Source organism: Neoarius graeffei, chromosome 10 (genome assembly GCF_027579695.1).
Source record: "Neoarius graeffei isolate fNeoGra1 chromosome 10, fNeoGra1.pri, whole genome shotgun sequence".
NCBI classification, from domain to species: Eukaryota; Metazoa; Chordata; class Actinopteri; order Siluriformes; family Ariidae; genus Neoarius; species Neoarius graeffei.
Window position 1 is genome coordinate 73,950,787 of NC_083578.1, and position 20,887 is coordinate 73,971,673.

At 39.8% G+C, this 20,887-nt stretch overlaps 2 protein-coding genes across 2 annotated transcripts in view; both read left to right on the plus strand.

Moving 5' to 3' along the window:
• The first annotated feature begins 467 nt into the window (after nt 1-467).
• mad2l2 (mitotic arrest deficient 2 like 2) lies at nt 468-14,204 on the plus strand. Its single transcript, XM_060932250.1, has 8 exons — nt 468-957; nt 1,038-1,156; nt 3,083-3,154; nt 3,369-3,469; nt 3,711-3,805; nt 4,120-4,193; nt 5,012-5,104; nt 13,641-14,204. Exons 1-8 carry the CDS (start codon nt 918-920, stop codon nt 13,692-13,694), a joined length of 648 nt encoding a protein of 215 aa, XP_060788233.1. The 5' UTR covers nt 468-917; the 3' UTR covers nt 13,695-14,204.
• Nucleotides 13,980-20,887, plus strand: part of LOC132893287 (tumor necrosis factor receptor superfamily member 14-like) — a 34,364-nt gene continuing 27,456 nt past the window's right edge. The window contains exon 1 of the mRNA XM_060932248.1: nt 13,980-14,049. The gene's annotated coding sequence lies outside the window, so the exon portion shown is untranslated. The remainder of the gene's footprint in view (nt 14,050-20,887) is intronic.

Consider the following 20,887-nt stretch of genomic DNA (forward strand, 5'->3'; position numbering starts at 1 on the left):
AATATATTTTTATAGGTGTATTAATGTAGTTTGGATTTCGGGGTAGTTAAAAAGGGGTGGGAAATTAAAAAAGTATTATACTTCTTCCCACTCCTTTTTCGAACAATGTGCTGTGTTTTGTAATGTCTTTGCTCTTTGTTATTTTATTTATTTATTTATTTATTTTCAATTTCTCGTTTTCTTTCTTTTGTATGTACAAATAGTTACATACATTTTTTATACATGTTCGAAATAAAAATAAATTCATTCAATTCATAATTCAATTCAAGTTTCCAAAAAAATACTCAATTAAAGTACATATACTCAAAAAGTGTACTTAAGTACAGTACTCAAGTAAATGTACTTCGTTACTGTCCACCTCTGCCAGTCAGTGACTGATAGGAGTATCATGCAGTTCTGTTTTTGGCTTGTGTTTCCTCCAGAACATTAGGGGGCGGTGGTGCTGTTCGGTATTATTGACGCCACGAAGAAACCCGGCGCACATCAATTGTAAACATGAACCTCTCTTAGCTTAGCTAGTTAGCGACATAGATGCAGTTTGAACTGTTCTACGTCTCTGAATGGTTTTTACATATTTAGAATTTTTATTATATTAAAGCTTTTTGTCAAAGCAAGTGAGTTCTTTCCTGCATAAGAGAACTAAAGGACAAAGACAGTCTAACTCGCTAATCGGCAAGATAACAACGCTTTAATAGAACTGGCGTTGTGTACAATTTGATTTTATTAAGCCACTATTTTAGATGCCGTGTCTGTCCTACAGCGAAGATTTGCTTTCTATATAAAAAAAAAACCCCGGAAAGAACACTAACTGAAACGCTTCTATGGATTTTAGTTAATAGTTATCGTCTTCTTTAACTCAACAGCAGTAGTCTAATGGTCTTTGCAAGCCGGTCTCCCCATTTTCCTAATACGTAACCATGGCAACTCTTACAAGACAGGACCTGAACTTCGGTCAAGGTGATAGTACAGAGGTGCACTGCATTAATCTTTCTTAATAACACCTTCTCTGCGTTGTCTGATGATGGTTCTGTTTCCAGTGGTGGCTGATATCCTGTGCGAGTTTCTAGAAGTGGCCATCCATCTCATCCTGTATGTGAGAGAAGTTTATCCATCCGGTATTTTCCAAAAGAGGAAGAAATACAATGTTCCTGTTCAGGTAAGACACACCTAGTGATCCTGAGTGATTTCACTCCTGAAACACACAAGGGACATTCCACCGAATGGGTGCCATTTGCTTGTTGTACCACTCCCAAATTAAACTTAATTTGCTATATCTTTTCAACACTGATTATAATAACACACATATTTAACTATTCAAAATGTTAAAAGGCTACATTATTTATTTTTTTTTTACAAGGTTTGGAAGTCAAAGATGGCTGCATTTTTTTCAGTCCTGTTACCAAGACTCAAAGTAACAGGACTGAGTTTTTAGCCTCGGATTAGCTAATACATGGAATTAAGCCACATGGCGCCATCGCTAATAGCATGACCACACTTAGCACATTCTAGTGATTGACCAAAAATCTGCATTTTTAAAATAAACATATCATCTAAGAAATAATTTAAGTAACAGGACAGTATGTTGACATTGACCTTATCAGTCAAAGTTTAAAAAAAATCATCAATTATACAAAAAAGTAAATGAGAGAACTAACTTTTGGTCTTCCCATGGCCTTCAGAAGACACAGCTGATGTAACTTCCTGTTGAGCATGTGATTTATGGAATGTTCCATATTTGTCAGATGGGGTAATATGTTTGGGTAACAGGACTGAGTGAAAACCCAGGGACACGACTAAAATGTGTATTTTAACTAAGATATTGTGGATTTCTTGTGAAAAAATATATTTAAACCATGGATAGGATATGGAGTCACACAACAGTGCAAAAGAAATACTGTTTCTGAAGGATTTTAATCATAATATTTCATAGTTAAGTATAAAGTTAAGAGTGCGGGGACAGGTAACACATGCTATTTTTCAGTGTTTTAGGTAGTTTTTATTAATCCTTATAATTATATATCTTAAATTTGAAATCAGATCAATGTGCAGGAAATTCTGCGTAATAAGGAAATGTATTTTAAAGTACATTTTTATGTGCATTTATACATATAATTTTCTAGGGACAGAAATGGCACCGATTCGGTGGAATGGCTCACAATCAGTTCATCACCACATTTAGTAAGGGTATTTAAGTATGGGGCAGCCATGACCTGAAGGTTAGAGAAGCAGTCTTGGGTCCAAAGGGTTACTGGTTTGATTCTCGGAACCGGCAGGAAAAATATGAGGGGAGTTGAGTACTTTCCCCTACCTCTGTGTCATGGCTGAAGTGCCCTTGAGCAAGGACGTAACCCCCAACTGCTCCCCAGGTGCTGTAGCATAGCTGCCCACTGCTCTGAGTATGTGTGCGCTCATTGCTCATATGCATGTGTTCACTGCTTCAGATGGGAGTGTACATGTGACAAATAAAGGCTACTGCTTCTTCTTCAAAGGAGTAAATGAGACATTACATTACATGGCATTTAGCAGACGCTCTTATCCAGAGCGACGTATGACAAGTGCAAAAGTCAGGTCCATGAAGTGCTGAACTTCTAGACAAGAAAGTTCTAGTGCCAAGTGACAGTAATACCTAGTTCAATATGCTGTTGAAGTACCAATACTTCAAACAGCCAAGGAAACAAACCAACCATATAAAGTATAACTAAATGGAGAACTCAAAATAGCTCACCCCAGGCTAGACCATACACAGTCTGGGTTGGTCAAGATCAAAATGCAGTTACGCAGTGGGCAGGGGAAAAGGGGAGAGATGCAGCCTGAAGAGGTGAGTCTTCAGTCTGTGCTTGAAGGTGGTCAGGGAGTCAGCAGTTCTGACCTCAGTGGGAAGGTCATTCCACCGACAGGGAACCAGGACGGACAGCAGTCTTGAGTGGGCTGGGCAGACAAGAATGATACTGGTGATGACCTCTTTTCTAGAGCCTGACCTATTTGTTATAAAGACATAGCTGTTTAACAGAAGTTTTCTGTGGCGGAAAAGTGCAAAGCCATGATGAACAACTACTATAATGAGTCTGTGTTTGACTTTCAGATGTCATGTCACCCTGAGCTGAATCAGTACATCCAGGACACACTCCAGTGTGTTAAACCGCTTATTGAGAAGGTAAGGTTAACACACACACACAAAAAAAAAACCACCCATTGGAAATTTCCAACAAGCAGCATCTTGTACTATGACCAACAACTTATGTAGTTTCCACAGCATGCGATCACTAAGATTCATTTTAAATGTATATTATACACAAAGTCTTGTACAGGATGAATTATAGACTGTGAAACAACTTAACCTAGTGTTTGATCTTGAAATGTGAATGCAGAATGAGGCAGAGAAAGTGGTGGTGGTAATTATGGATAAAGAGCACCACCCAGTGGAGAGATTCGTGTTTGAGATTTCCCAGCCTCCTTTGCTGTCTATAAGGTAAGGGTCAAGAGCACAAGCTTGGAACAGCTGACGTTCTTTATCAGGTAGATGTTTTTCTACGTAAAATGAAACAAGACCACAGAAGGATAATGCATACAAAGCTGGGCCAAAAAAAAAAGCCTTACCATATACACACGGTTTTATTTGAACACTGACTATGGTGTTGTTTCTGATAATGACTTTAATATCTGAATTATGATTAGCTGTGCATTGTATCGTGTGTGTGTTTACCTTGCAGCTCTGACACACTGCTGTCTCATGTGGAGCAGCTGCTGAGAGCTGTGATCCTGAAAATCAGTGTGTGTGACGCTGTTTTAGATAACAACCCTCCAGGTAAGTGGGAACTTCTAAAAATATTCAGTAATCTGTAAGCTATGGGTGAACTTGACCAACAAATGCTGCTGGGAGGTTGTTTGTTTTTTGTTTTTTTTTTAAGACAAATTGGATGTAATTAATACTGTTGTTGAAAATAGTGCAGAAATTGACACCAGTGTTTCTTTCCTGTGTCTTTGTCATTAATTAGTAAAGTTCTATGTGATTTTTTTTTTTTTTTAAAGAATAATTATACATAATACTGTGCAGTTAAAATACTGTGGTGTTGTTGTTAATGGTGAATTCTGTATTTTCTGCCGCCCTCTTTATTGCAGGATGCACATTTACTGTTCTGGTTTACACCAGAGAATCTGCCACAAGAAACATGGAGAAAGTTCAGGTGATCAAGGTCAGGACAAATTTCTCATTCCTAGGAAATTTATTATTATTGAACTATGTGACGTTACCGTTGCCTACTCACACTAAATTAAGATTCCTACAACAGGATGTCATAATTTCAAAATCTCATTACTACTTGTAACATACATACTCCCTGGAAAAATAATTTATTCATGCTTGTCCTGTCCAGTAAAGATGCCACCAGTGCATTGAGATTAGAGTTTAAGAGTTTTGAGATTGCTGTAGCAAATAATCTATAGGATTGAGGTCTGGTTATTGTGCTCGCCTTTCCAAGTGTCCTATTGTTTCATTATGATCACACACAAATCTGCACTAGAAAAAGAAGCGTTTATTTTGTCATGTGTACACAAGCACAGTGAAACTGCTCCTTCTGAAGCAGTGAACACACGCACATACACAAGGGAGTAGTGAACACGTACACCTATCCAGAGCAGTGGGCAGCTATGCTACAGTGCTCGGGGAGCAGTAGAGGGTTAAGTGCCTTACTCAAGGGTACTTCAGCCATGAATACAGAGGGGAAAGTGCTGTTCATTCATTCACTCCGCCACATTTTTCCTGCCAGGCCAAGGAATCGAATCAGTGGCATGGCTGCCCCCTATGCACCCTACAGCTGTGCGTTTAGTGCATGTGATTTTTATTTTATTTTTTTCCTTTTTTTTTTTTTTGTCTGGCGAACTTGTGTTCTTGTATTTCTAAACTAATTTATGTGACTTTTCGTAATTGGTACTGGGCTGCCTCCCAACCAGTGATCACCTAATACCTGTCCCTGTGTTATGTGTGATGTAAAACATCTGTGTGCGTGCGCAGGACTTTCCCTGGATTGTAGCAGATGAGCAGGAAGTCCTCATGCAGGAGCCCAGACTTATTCCTCTGAAAACGATGACCTCAGACATAGTGAAGGTAAAACTCATTAACCTGAGTCACATTTTAAAGAGGGAGTGAGGCAGTAATCTTGACAGGAGTGTGAAAAAACAAATACAGTGGATATAAAAAGTGTACACACCCTGTGAAAATGATAGGTTTTTCTGATGTAAAAAAAAAAAGCCATGATAAATAATTTCAAATCTTTTCCCACCTTTAATGTGACCTACAACCTGTACAATTCAATTGAAAAACAAACAAATCTGTTAGGGGGGGAAATAAAACATGTACAATAAGTTGGTTGCATAAGTGTGCACACCCTTAAACTCATACTTTGTTGAAGCATTTAATTACAGCATTCAGTCTTTTTGGGTCGGAGTCTATCAGCCTGCCACATCTAGACTTGGCAATATTTGCCCACTCTTCCTTGCAAAAGCGTTCCAAATCTGTCAGATTGTGAGGGCGTCTCTTGTACACAGCCCTCTTCAGGTCACCCTGCAGATTTTCAATTGGATTTAGGTCTGGGCTCTGGCTGGGCCATTCCAAAACTTTTCTGGGGCCATTGTCATGCTGAAAGATGAAATTCCTCTTTATCTTAATTTTTCGAGCAGACACCTGAAGGTTTTGGGCCAAAATTGACTGGTATTTAGAACTGTTCATAATTCCCTCCACCCTGACTAAAGTAGTAGAGCAGATAAGCAGATGAATCGTGCACAAGATGATAAAAGCATGAAACTTTCAGGGTTTGTTCTTGAGGGCATAACAATTAATTTAAGATCTGGAGGCGCTCTCAGTTTGACCTTGGAGGTCAATTAGAGGTCATTGAGGTCATCAATAGGACATTTCTATGCATGAGAGCTGAAATGGGTGTGTTTTTGGGAGCAATTTTGCTAAAAATGTACAGTAAGTATAAATATGCATGTATTAAGGCATAATCAAGTAAATAAACGTAAATAGATATACACCCATAGAGGTAAATGAATGAAATAAACAAAAAACGTAATGGTAATAACGTAAAATTGGGAAATGGCAGATGAACTGTAACTGATAGATACCCAGGTAAACTACATAAATTTAATCATTATTTTTATCATATATATATATATATTCAAATCATGACTTAAACTTTCATTGCCATATCATGGCAATGCTTTATTCCCTCGAATCCTCCCACTCATATCCATGTTCCATGTGCAAGCTGTTATTTTCCCGCACTTCTGTTGGGCATAGTGAGCAAAAAGGGGTGTGGCCTGGCATACTTGGGGTCCTAAAGTGTGTGTGCTTCTCTCACTCTCACACATTCTCTCTCGACTGTCTGACAGCAGAGCAGGAGCAATAGAAAGCAAAATCAGCACTACTGTGGAAGGATTTCTTATCTGTTAGTGAAAACAAAACAGAATTGTTCCACTTTCTTTCTGTTCAAATTGCTGCCACGGCATTAGCTCCTGGCAAAGAAGTATATGCCACAAACGAAAAAAATGTCCTCAGCTCTCCTGTTGACTGTGATGTAAGTAATTTGGTTCCATGCACTCAAGAGGAGGCAGACACAAGGCTATTCCTTCATGTGGCAGATGCTGCTAAAAAGGGACTTAAGAATGTGTTAGTGAGAACAGTGGATTCAGATGTGGTCGTCTTGGCAGTAGCTGTATTTCAGAAAGTTGACCTTGAAGAAATGTGGATAGCCTTTGGAACTGGTAGCACTTTCTGCTATATTGGCATCCACAAGGTGGTTGCTGCTCTTGGTCCTTCCACTAGCGATGATTTGCTCGCATTTCATTCTTTCACTGGCTGTGATACAACATTAGCATTCTGTGGCCATGGTAAAAAGACTGCTTGGGACACGTGGCTTGTGTACCCAGAAGTCACAGAGGCTTTTCATGAAATGTTGCAAATGCCACAAGAACTGAGTGACTTGTCTTTGTCACAGCTGGAACGCTTTGTTGTTCTCATTTATGACAGAACAAGTGCATGTGTAGGTGTCAGTGAGGCACGGAAACATCTTCTCATCTCATTATCTCTAGCCGCTTTATCCTGTTCTACAGGGTCGCAGGCAAGCTGGAGCCTATCCCAGCTGACTATGGGCGAAAGGCGGGGTACACCCTGGACAAGTCGCCAGGTCATCGCAGGGCTGACACATAGACACAGACAACCATTCACACTCACATTCACACCTACGGTCAATTTAGAGTCACCAGTTAACCTAACCTGCATGTCTTTGGACTGTGGGGGAAACCGGAGCACCCGGAGGAAACCCACGCGGACACGGGGAGAACATGCAAACTCCGCACAGAAAGGCCCTCGCCGGCCACGGGGCTCGAACCTGGACCTTCTTGCTGTGAGGCGACAGCGCTAACCACTACGCCACCGTGCCGCCACGGAAACATCTTTTCACACGAAAGTCAAGATGGTTGGAAAACATCCCCCCTACACAAGCAGCTTTGAGACAACACATCAAACAAGCCATGTATCAGGCTCATGTATGGAATAGTGTTGCTTTCGTCAACGAAAATTTTGACTAAATATTGTCGTCAACGAACCTTTATCATGTGACAAAAACGAGACGAGACTAGACGTAAATGTTGGTCTTGTGACAATAACTATAATTAAATATATAATGCAATATAGATGATGAATAAAAACGAGACGAAATGTGGCTTAAGAAATAAAAACGTTGCTAAAATGTCTTAGTTTTTGTTGACAAAAATGAAATGAGACGTTATTTCATCTCTTTTAGGCGCGTTATTATTTTTTGCTGTAGGCGTGCTTGTGTAGTTAGGGACTGCAGACACAGGTTTACTCATCCCCCTCGCGGCATTATTTAAAACTATGCAGAGATGGCCATCCAGCCGGGGATCTTTGGACGAAAGAGAAGACATTTGGGCAAACTTTCTGTACAATGAAGTGGAGAACAAGACCGAATGTGTGGTAGACAAAGACGGGCAGAAATGCGGTCACAAAATCGCTGGAAAAAACACTACGAATTTAAAAAGACATCTAAAAGCATTCCACAATGAAATTCAGGTAAGCCACGAACACGTTACACTCTAAACTATTTAAGAAAGCATAGCCTATGCTTGTTTGTTTGTATGTTTCACAAGAATCCGTTATTTTCTTCGGGATGAATAATGTCTACCCTAAAGGTTAATGTAAGGTGTTGGCTAAATTTAGACATTAGCTTTACAAGTTAACACACTGCCTGTTTGCTACTCGTCTAAGGTAGGCTGTAGCTTGCTAATGCCTCTATCTACAACTCGATAGTCTCCCCTTTATCCACTAGCTTATCAGAATCACATTTCTTAGATGCCTGAGTGTCCATGCGTATTCAATATTATTTCTCCAAAACGAAATATATCTAGCTCCACGACGTAATGTAACTCGGGCAACGTGTTAACCTGTTCGCGTTACGTCGTGGGCTAGAGACGTGGGGCGCTTTGGAGAAATAACATTACTTATGCATGGATACTTAGCGATCTTTGCAAAAATCCTGTCTGATAACATGGCGTTGGTGGATAAATGCTCAAACTTTGAAGGTACGAAGCGTTTGGTATGAAGGCAGATGGTTAGCAAACAGAGAACAGGTCGTTTGTAATATTCGTCTAGAGTGATCTTGAATGCATCGCGGCGGTCTATGCTTCCAAGCTTTCATTACGACCGAGCTACTGGTTTTAGGGATGCGTTTGAGGCTCTGCATCTCGTGGCCTTGTATTTTTTAAAAATGTTAATAGCCTACTTAGGGCGGCACGGTGGTGTAGTGGTTAGCGCTGTCGCCTCACAGCAAGAAGGTCCTGGGTTCGAGCCCCGGGGCCGGCAAGGGCCTTTCTGTGTGGAGTTTGCATGTTCTCCCCGTGTCCGCGTGGGTTTCCTCCGGGTGCTCCGGTTTCCCCCACAGTCCAAAGACATGCAGGTTAGGTTAACTGGTGACTCTAAATTGACCGTAGGTGTGAATGTGAGTGTGAATGGTTGTCTATGTGTCAGCCCTGTGATGACCTGGCGACTTGTCCAGGGTGTACCCCGCCTTTCGCCCGTAGTCAGCTGGGATAGGCTCCAGCTTGCCTGCGACCCTGTAGAAGGATAAAGCAGCTAGAGATGATGAGATGAGATGAGAGCCTACTTAAAAAAATCTCCGTACACGTGTACAAGGATAGGCAGTGTTTTTGTTCTTTTTGCTGTGTTTAATCATGCAAGTCAATAACAAGCCTGAAAACGGAACAGGCAAGAAAAAAACTTGCTCTCGTGTAGCAAGAAGCATGTGTGTACTGCGCTGCGCGCGCACACCTCACAGTTTGACAAATGTGGGTTTTATTGCAAGAGACGCCCTATCTGTGCCATGCACCAGTAAAAAGAAAATCTTATGTCATAAATATAGCCATGGAGTAATGTATACTGGATAGTTTTTTTTTCTTTTGTTGTTGCTGCTGTTTGTATCAAGTAGTCTTTAAATAACACATCCAGGTGGTTACCGTTTATGTTGATGCTGTTGAGACTGCTGGTTATTAGGTTCAGTCTGATCCATTTTGTCAACAAATGCTTCTTTACCATCCCATTTTATCCCCACAAGGCACAAAATGGTGTTAAATCGTTCAATAGTTTTTATGATACAAAGTCTGCTTAAGCTTACATGCAGCACAAGTCACACACTTTTTTTTTTTTTTTTTTCCATTTTATTTTATTTGTACTTTTTTATGTCATTGTAGCCCAACCATTCAGGCACCTTTTTTTTTTTTTTTACATTTTCATGTGATATTTTATTTAAATGTGTGTGTACTTGGTGTGTTTCATTGGTAAATTAAATATGTTATACATTCAAATCAGAGTGTGTGCCATGTCTGAAATGAATGTACAGTACTTTTGAGTTTATACGGTGACAATAAGAACCTTTTTTAGATTGTGAAATGGCTATGACTGAAAGGAAATGCTGGTTTTCTTTGTACTATTAGCTACTTGTACTATATTGACTAGATTAAATAGAATTGCATTACTAAAAAGGAACAAAAATACAATTTTCATTGACTGAAATTAGACTAAAATGGCATCAATTTTCGTTGACTAAAACTAAACGAAAATACTCATGGATAACTCGGACTAAAATAAGACTAAAATGCTCAGACTTTTTGTCAACTAAAACTTGACTAGACTAAAAAGGGTATGGACGTGACTAAAACTAATAAAAACTAAAATGACAGCTTGATACAAAGACTAGACTAAAACTAAAATTAAAACAGGCCGCCAAAAACAACACTAGTATGGAACCTTGCCTTGGTTATTAGGCCCCAGTTGCCAAGTCCTTCAGACTGGGGATGGGTTAACAGTGACAATGGATGGCAGCCACTTTGGACAACACTACCTGAGGCCTCACAGTCGTGCTATGAGCTTTTGCATTGTGGTTGCAAAAAGGGCTGTTGTGGTCACTGCAAATGCAAAAAGGCAGAATTGAAGTGTACTGCCCTTTGTGCATGTTCTGGAGACTGCAATGATTAGAATACTCACATTAGGCCTGTATCACTTGTATCACTCATTTGGAAGTCATTTTACAAAGTATATACTGCTTGGCAATATGCTACAAAATCATAAAAGTTGTTGAAATTGACATAACACATCATATATTTTAGAGTGACCTTCATCTTAACCTTGACTTCTAAGTGTAATATCACTATAAATCATAGGTGGCCAACCCGCGGCTCTTTGCCTGGTGTCATGCGGCTCTCACCTTCACGTCCAAGTTGGTGTTCGTTTGTGGTTTTATGTGCGATTTCGCTTCACTGCAGTTAATTACGGTTATTTTATTAAAGGTGCTTCGCTTGGTTTCATTACGGTATTTTCACATCATGACAAATGCGCAGGTGCGTGAGATGATATGCTAAATTCCCCTACAAGTAGCACTTCTGCTGCTGTGTGTGTATGTGTGTGTACATTTGAGTATGTGAATGTGTGCTGATGTGAATTCAGATACACTACAGGCCAAAAGTTTGAACATACCTTCTCATTGAAGTAGCGGGTGACCGTTTGTGATGCTAACTGCGTGTGTGAGTATTGTACTATCCCTGCTGCTGAGGCTTGGGATACGCGCTGGGCGCGCAAGCCTGAGTAGTGGGTGAGTTCTCATTCAGTTTTGATGCCTTGAGTGAGAGTAGAGTATACTGTAAGTGTAAATAGTCATGAGAACACAGAACACATTGAATGAGAAGGTGTGTCCAAACTTTTGGCATGTAGTGTATATACATTATGTATTTGTTCATTTGTTTTCCAGTTATCAATTTGTGTGTGTGCGTGTGTTCTTTCAAAAATTTGAGCATTGTATTATATCTCTCTCATCTCATTATCTCTAGCCGCTTTATCCTGTTCTACAGGGTCGCAGGCAAGCTGGAGCCTATCCCAGCTGACTACGGGCGAAAGGCGGGGTACACCCTGGACAAGTCGCCAGGTCATCGCAGGGCTGACACATAGACACAGACAACCATTCACACTCACATTCACACCTACGGTCAATTTAGAGTCACCAGTTAACCTAACCTGCATGTCTTTGGACTGTGGGGGAAACCGGAGCACCCGGAGGAAACCCACGCAGACACGGGGAGAACATGCAAACTCCACACAGAAAAGCCCTCGCCGGCCACGGGGCTCAAACCCAGACCTTCTTGCTGTGAGGCGACAGCGCTAACCACTACGCCACCGTGCCGCCCCAGCATTGTATTATATTTTATCTATATTTGCACTTGCACTGATCACTGTTCCCAGTGCCTATGGAGCTTGTACTGTTTGAGGAAATTAAATTAGCCCTTTGTAATTTCCATTTTCCGACTGACTGTATTTATTTGAATACTTATTTATTTGAATGCAGATCTTGTGCAGGTCATGCAATTGAGAATTCAAGCTGAATCAAAATGGCTTTTGCATTTTCGATGTTAAACAGGTAACTCCAAAATGCACTAGAATACAGGAAATTGCATCTAAGAAATCCAAAATTTTTCGGGGGAGGCCCCCCGGAACCCCCCCAATGGGGGGAATCCCCACATGTAAACAATGTCTGCCTTTGTGCCCCACCTACAATTTTCTTCACCAGTCGCCACTGTTGAAAATGACTGGCCTGTGGTCTTGGTACTGCAGTAAATGTATCATTATCATGTTGGTGTGGGGCATTGGTTAAGTTGGAGTGTGACATCAATGTGGCTGTGTGTGTGTCCCCGCGCGCGCAGAAGGAAGGGTAATATTCGTGTGCCCATGTTCATGTGCCGATGTGGCTCTTTGCCGTAACACAGTAAGAATTGTGGCTCTTGGGCTCCGACTGGTTGGCCACCCCTGCTATAAATGGACCCTCATGACCTAGAAAAATGGAAATCTACATGTAATTACAATTTTTGTCACACTTGTATAATAAAATGCCCCCAATTTTTAATCCTGTCCATTGAAATTGCACATAAGGGTCGATGACCTCTAAATGATCTCCAAGGTCAAACTGAGAGCGCTTCCAGATCTTAAATTAATTGTTATGCCCTGGAGAACAAACCCTGAAAGTTTCATGCTTTTATCATGTTGTGCACAATTCTTATGTTTATAGGGCCTTAACAGCTCTACTAAAGCCCCTTTTCCAGCTGAAAAAAAACAACCCCAAAACATGATGCTGCCACCACCATGCTTCACCATGGGTATGATGTTCTTTTGGTGATGTGCAGTGTTGTTTTTTGTGCTAAACATACCTTTTGGAATTGTGGCCAAAAAGTTCAACCTTGGTTTCATCAGACCACAAGACATTTTCCCACATGCTTTTGGGAAAGTTGAGGGTTTGTTTGTTTTTTGCAAAATTTAGCTGGGTCTGGATGTTTTTTCTTTGACCCTACCTCATAGTCCAGACATATGGAGAATACAGGAGATTGTCACATGTAGTACACAACCAGTACTTGCCAGAAATTCCTGCAGCTCCTTCAGTGTTGCTGTAGGCCTCTCGGCAGCCTCCCTGACCAGTTTTCATCTTGTCTTTTCATCAATTTTGGAGGGACATCCAGTTCTCGCTAATGTCACTGTTGTCCCAAATTTTCTCCACTTCTTGATGACTGTCTTCACTGTACTCCATGGTATATCTAATGCTATGGAAATGTTTTTGTCCCCTTCTCCTGACTGATACCTTTCAACAATGAGATCCCTTTGATGCTTTGTAAGCTCTCTGCGAACGCTGGCTTTTGCTGGAGGAGCAACGGAGTAAATGTCTGAACTTTATTTGGGGTTAATCAGAGTCATTCTAATTGATGGCAGGTGTGAACCCAAAAAGACTGAATGCTGTAATTAAATCAAAAGGTGCTTCAAAGTATTAGTTTAAGGGTGTGCACACTTATGCAACCAGCTTATTGTACGTTTTTTATTTTTTTATTTTTTCCCCTGAAAAGATTTGTTTGTTTTTCAATTGAATTGTACAGGTTATAGGTCACATTAAAAGTGGGAAAAGTTTTGAAATTATTTATCATGGTCTCATAGTTTTTTCTGATGTAAAAAAAAAAAAAAAATCATTTTAACTGGGTGTGTACACTTTATATCCACTGGAACGTCATTTAACGAGTTATGAACATTCTCTCACTTTCAACAGATGCAGCTTTATGTGGAGGAACGTGCACACAAGGGACAGCAAAATGTACCATGAAAAAGAAATGCATCTACGAAGGTTTTCTTTTTTATTCTGAACCTCATTTCAACAGTATTTTGATCAGGACCTCAGTTTACTGATCACATTTAAACATTGGTTTCGGTTGTACTTAAACACACGCTTGGGGTTTTTTTTTTTTTTTTTGGTTGGTTGGTTGGTTGTTTTTTTATTTCCTGTGCAGGTGTAACCCCCCCCATTTCCTCTAAAAGTTGGGTATGTGTATATCGTAAATACTTTCCTTGTGACCAGCTTGATATCCAATGACGACATTGTTTGATGAATGCATGGATTAGCAGTAATCATCTGTTTCTTCATGTCAGGAAGGCTTTCCGTCTCTATTTGAGGGAAAAAAGTGAGTGACTGAGGAAACTGAGCTGTTACATTTGCACTTTGTGATGGAAGGTAAAACGTGTGTTCGCGCATGTGTGCGTTTTGTTTTGCTCGAATGTTCCTTTGAAATGAAAAATGCTCACATTGTCAATATATTAAAAATATTTTATACCTCCATACCATGTGGTGTTTTTAAAGGCAAGGCAAGTTTATTTCTATAGCGCATTTCATACACAGTGGCAGTTCAATGTGCTGTACAGAGGTAAAGGCAAAACAGTAAACAATAGAAAATAAAATTACATAAAATAAAGGGGGAAGAAGAGAGAAAAAAATAAGAAGAATTAAACAATAGTAGAAATAAAATAATAAAATTAAGTAAAAATTCAGTAAAAAACAGCAGAATAAAATAGAATAAAAGTTAAGTAAAGTTTAAAACATGCAAAGACTGTAAAAGTTAAAGTTTAAAACATGTAAAGGTGATGATATTTATCAGTTAGCAGAAAGCATCTGAAAACAGCTTGGTCTTTAATCTAGATTTGAAGCTGCCAACAGCAGGAGCATTTTTAATCTCCTCTGGCAGTTGGTTCCATAGCTGTACTGCATAGTAGCTAAAAGCTGCTTCACCACACTTTGTTTTAACAACAGGTTTTACCAGTAAATTTTGCTGCTGCGGTCTGGTAGATCTGATTGGGTTAGGCCGCTGCAACATATCAGAGAGGTAATTGGGCCCTGTACCATTTAGAGATTTGTACACCAGCAGCAATGCTTTAAAGTCAGTTCTGTAGCTTACTGGAAGCCAGTGAAGGGACCTTAGAATTGGAGTAATGTGCTCTTTTTTTTTTTTTTTTCCCCATATTTTACAGTACTGTGGCTTTTTTACTTCTTGTAAGTTCACTTAGTGTTTGTTGGGTTGTATCTTTAGTTACTCATACATACCATGATATTTTAACATAAAATGAGTGCTTGTTACCGAATACGGTTAAAGGTCGGCAGTTACGTTTACAAAATGACTAATCTTGATTTAATGGATGAAACAGTATATCTCACCAGTGTTCATACTCATTGAGATAAAACACATTGGCTGACTCACGGTGGATCTACAAGTTACTAAATTCAAGCGTTCATTTATGTTCACGTAAAATAAGGTATAAGGAACTCCAGCATATATACACTCACTGGCCACTTTAATAGGAACTTGTTCTTGATTTGATTTTATTTTATTTAGGTTTTCCACATGTACATTTACAATAAAATACACATTTAATTATTGTAAAGACGTAAAAAAAAACCCGAGGATGACACAAAGTCTAATAAAATGACTTATTTCCATTGTGGTCCTCATAAAAAAAAAAAAATGGTGACAATATGATAGAGGACAAAAATTACAAAAAATGTATAAGTAAACAAAGTGTATAAAAATAACATTTAATAATATTAGTAAATAAATTTAAGAACTATAACTATCAAGTTTCATATATCACAAAATATCACAATTGTTATCACAAAAATTGAATAACAATTTACACATATTAAAAGTACATGAGAGAGTCCATTTTTAATGATTCTAATAAAAACCTTTTGACTTGTTTCTTAAACATTTGTTTATTGGTGAGCGTTTGAACACTTGTGGGTAGGCTATTCCAGTCTGCAGCTCCCGTGTACCTGAATGTACTCTTACCCAGTGTGGTCTTAAATCTGGGTAAGGCCAGTGACCCGACACTTGCTCGAGTTCGGATGTTATGGACTTGGCTAACATTGGTACAAAACGAAGAGAGATAAGAAGGGGAGGTATTATTTACAATTTGATGAACATGATTTAGCTTTAGTTGAACAACACGCTTTTCTATTGGTAACCAATTAAGTTGAATAAAGTGGGCAGGAGTAATGTGGGTACGAGGATGGAGTTTTAATACAACACGAATTAACTTATTTTGACACGTTTGAAGTTTGTGCTTAGTTTTATTAGTAAGACCACTGTACCAAGAAGAACACGAATAGTCGAAGTGACACTGAGCCAGAGCGGTAGCCAATAACTTCATCGTCTCGCCATCCAGGTATTTTGATTTACGAGCCAGATATTTGGTCCTGGAGCTGACCTTTTGAATAACTGATTGGGCCATATCTTCGCCAGAAACGTAATTATCAATGATTGCACCAAGATATTTTATTTTGAGTTTTGGAATAATTTGTTTACTATTACATTGTATATTTAAATTTTGAATTTTATTGATTTTTGGTTTTGAACCAAAAAGGATTGATTCCGTTTTACCTAGATGGAGAGACAATTTGTTATCGACTAACCACTCGTACACATTGGATAGCTCGGTACTCAGAGATTGTTCGATGACCTGTACGGTATAAAGGGAATTCCCTTTACTGTCTATCTGCGCATCTCAGAATGACACAGGACAATGGGCGAACTAGATTTTTTTTTTTTTTTCCCCTGCCACGGTACGCCAGAAATCCGGCGCGGCGCCGGAACGCTATCACCCCTGTCTTTGTCTGACACCAAAAGAGCAGAATCATCTGCGTATAAAAGTAACTCACAGTTGACAGCTGATTTCATGTCATTGACATAGAGTAAAAACAACAATGGACCGAGGATACTACCCTGAGGGTACACCACAGGTTATAGCTGCCGTTTCCGACAAAACACCATTTACAGACACTCTTTGTTCTCGACCAGTTAAATATGAACGCATCCATGCAACGACGCTATCACAACTTCCGATTGCCTTTAGTTTGTACAACAAAATCTCATGATTAACCGTATCAAATGCTTTTTGTAGGTCTAAAAGAACCATACCACAGTATCTACCTTGATCAATCTCACCTTTAAGGTAGTCTGTTAGGTATATTAAGCATGAATCGGTAGAATATGATTGACGGAAACCTGATTGAAGATGATACAATAAACTGTTGTTTTGTAAGTATTCATACAACTGGTTGTAAACAACCCTTTCCAGCACCTTTGACAAAATACTGAGGACAGAGACTGGCCGATAGTTACCAGTCTGTTTTTGAACCTTTTTTGTACAAGGGGATTACTTTAGCTATTTTAAATAATTTGGGAAACTTGCCCGTTTGGATCGAAATATTAATTATATGAGTGATGCTTGGAGCAATAAGCTCTGCTGCATCAATCACAAATCAGGCGGGGATATTATCCAGACCTGTGGCCTTCGACGAGTCCAGAGTCCTCAGCATTTTACACACCTCAGAAACCTCGATGGTAGACAAAGCAAAAGCGTCCTGCTGAACTCCGAAAGTTTTATAAAAATTATTTATGTGATTTTGACCAAATGTACCAGAAGGTATGGGGAGGGAATCTACAAGAATTGTAGCAATGGTGGTAAAAAAGGAATTAAATTTTAACACCACTGCTGTAAGATTAAAAGATACAATCCCATCAATTTTGAGACCTATTGAAAAGTTGGATTTTTGTTTTTTGAAAGAACCAAGCTGTTTACACAGCTGCCAAAGTTTTTTGGGATTATTTTGGTTTAATTGAAGATTATTTTTATAGTAATCCACCTTTGCCTTGTCTATCATTCGATTAACCTTATTCCGAAGACGTTTGAATTCAGACTGATCATTTGATTTCTTGGACTCCTTCAAAGCTTGATCTCTTCTGTTGATCGCCTCCAAGATCTCAGTACTGACCCAAGGCTCAGTACGGTGTTTCACAGAGATAGACTTAACAGGAGCGATACTATCCAACACACAGATAAACATGGTTGTAAAGTTACGCCAAGCTTGATCAACATTCATACAGTTTAACACACTCGACCAATCAATCATAGACAGTCTTTCACAGAATACCTCAGCAGTGTAATGTTTCATTGACCGAACCTTTATCGTATTATGACCTGTTGCTTTTGATCTTAAAACCTTCCTGGTACAATAAATAGCTATATGATCACTCATACCACAAGTTATCACACCACTTTGACAGATTTTATCCTGATCAGATACAAGCATCAAATCTATGGTAGTCTGACTAGATTCACACACTCTTGTTGGTTCTGTAATTATTTGATGAAGATCAAGCATTGAACAGAAATATTTTAGAGAGTTAACAAGTGAATTAGCCTTAGATGTTGACACATTTGTATTGAAATCACCAGTTATTATCACTTCACTGTCAACAAAACCTTCAGCGTTCGAGCACACTTCCTCCAAGATGTTATAGAAATTATTCACATCAGGTGGTCTATAACAGGCACCGAGAAGAATGGGCTTAGTCTTTGGGAGGAGGATATTCACCCAAACAGCTTCCAGGTCATTGTCCATCATGTCAGGTCGTACGTTGAACGCGATGTTGTTGCGTATATAAACTACGACACCGCCGCCATTCCGATCTCTGTCCTTTCGAACATAGGAATAGCCAGGGATGTCAACTTCTGGATCCAAGATGGTATAGTCCAGCCAGGTTTCGGAGAAGCACAACACTGATGGGTTCCATTGATGAGCGATGTTTCTCACCTCATCAATCTTCGGAAGAAGGCTCCTCACATTCAGATGTAGTATGTGAAGACCTTTCTTCTTCAAACACGTCCCGTCATCATTCTCAATCTCGGTCTGCGCCGGCTCAGCCTCGCGTTCTAAATCAGCCCCGACGGCCGGAGGTTTACATGTATGACAGTGCCACTCGGCATCACTTGATGACAGGACATCATACTGATAATCAGTCAACGAGATTGCTGCTGGCAGACACCTGACATGGTGCCATACATCACAAGAGTCACACTGTATCCCTTTCTCACAGGATTTCACCTGATTTTGGCAAACTCCACAGGGATCCTGGTTAAACTGTTGAACTGGACCAGGATTTATGTGAACATCTCCGCTCAACAGCAGTTCTTGATTCAGGGATGTGATTTTTCCACGAATTCACGGAATTCCGCTTTTTCACCTCAATTTGAAATTTTTTTTTTTCGATTTTTCGCTCAAAAATCCGCATTCATATCCTATTCGTTCCGACCAGGGCTTTGAACCAGAATTTTTTTCTTATCGGTTCGTTCCGAACAGAAACAGAATTTTAACGTTTCCGGTTTTGGGTTCCACCATTAAATAGACGTTCCCGAACCGGTTAGAACAAAAAATTTTCGTTCCCGGAACGGTTAATTACGTTCCCTGTCAGCTGTTTAACAAATGGCTATAAAATTATGTCTCTGTCTCATCCAGCTTAAGCCAAATGTAGGCTAATTCTATTACAACCTTCATTAAATAAGACAAGAAATAATTCAAAACAATTATTATTATTTCAAATGTTGGCGATTTGGATTCTCAGTATGCCTTCCTATCTACACAAACAGAAAAAGTGCCAAAAATGAAAGATAATTCGTTTAGTGTGTTACCAAAGGCTAGTCAGGCCCTATAGAGGGCTACCACATGACGTCACCGCGCCGCGAGATTTTGTTAGGCGCCATATTGAAAGACCAAGTACACATCTATACAAGTACGTACATACATAAAACAAACTACACCTGAAATGTAGCCAGGGCCGGTTCTGCCCTAATCTGGACCCGGGTGCAACATCGCGCAACACCCCCCCCCCAAAAAAAACCAGTCTAAATCAGGACAACCATCACATAACTATAACTATAAACATTTTATATCAACTATTTTAACTAAATGGGCTATAATAAATAAGCCTGCAGGCAGCCACGGCGGGCTGCCTCAGAAAAGTAACCATTTGTCCTACCTTAAAACTCGTTTTGCATTTTCTGCCTCCTTTTTTGTATTTTCGACCCTCTGTTTATTTTCTTTCCTTTTCTGAAAACCCGATTTGTGTCCAGACATTTTGTTCTGCTACCAACGAACTAACTCGTCAGGTCTCGTCTCTCGAGCCCGCGATGATTCCCGTGGGAGGGGCAACAACTGATACATTTTTACAAACAGCCAATAGGGAGGTTGCAACATTCAGGCTCTTCTTTGCTCACAGACACTCAGTAATGCACTTACTCACTTATTATCACGTGGAGACGTGATAGTAGTCCACCTTCCCGCTCTCTCCATTCAGTCAGCGAACGTCACACAGGAAGTGAACCCCAGCGGGTCATAGAAACTTGCGCAGGAGAAGAATGACTATTTGTAGGCTACAGAAACTTTGAGGAACGAAATAAAAACCGGTATTAACCGGTTACCATTATTTTTAATAAGCGTTTCTGTTCCGGAACATAAAAAATAATAAAGTTTCTGGTTTCGTTTCTGTTCCATGTGAAATAGAAAAAGTTCCCGGTTTTCGTTTTCGTTCCTTGAACCGGTTCAAAGCCCTGGTTCCGACTTTCAGTAATTCCGTCATTGAGATGAAACGAGGTACGTGATTGGCCCATCGCTCTGTAACAACCAATGAACGCGCTTGTTAGATAGCTGTACGTAAGCTCGCTTCAAACAAAGAGTTGAAAGATGGCAGCCTCCGTGATCGAGCGTAAAGATGCACCTGATCAGGGGTTAAATTGGGCCGGGGCTGTCCGGGGCTGAGCCCCGGCACATAAGCTCGGAGCGGATGGCATATGATCACGCACACATCAAAAGCAACAAACCCTTTTCACGATTTTCAGTTCTGAATAATTAAATATCGTTTTATTAATCAATAAACCCATGACTTTTATGAGATAGATCATAGTTTTCCTGATAACAAGACGACCTGTCAAAGCTATTTAGAACAGAACTTGCGATCAGAGATTCTGGTTTCTGGAACACTGCGTGGGTTGCCAATTCCGCTTTTTATAAGCGACTTTGGGGTTTCTTTTTTTGTGAGCTCGCTTTAAAAAAAATCAGAAGTCGTGGTTTGCAGGTTTTTGGGCTTGTGTTTCAGCGTTGTGACTTGTTTATAATTTTCTCCGTACACCGTC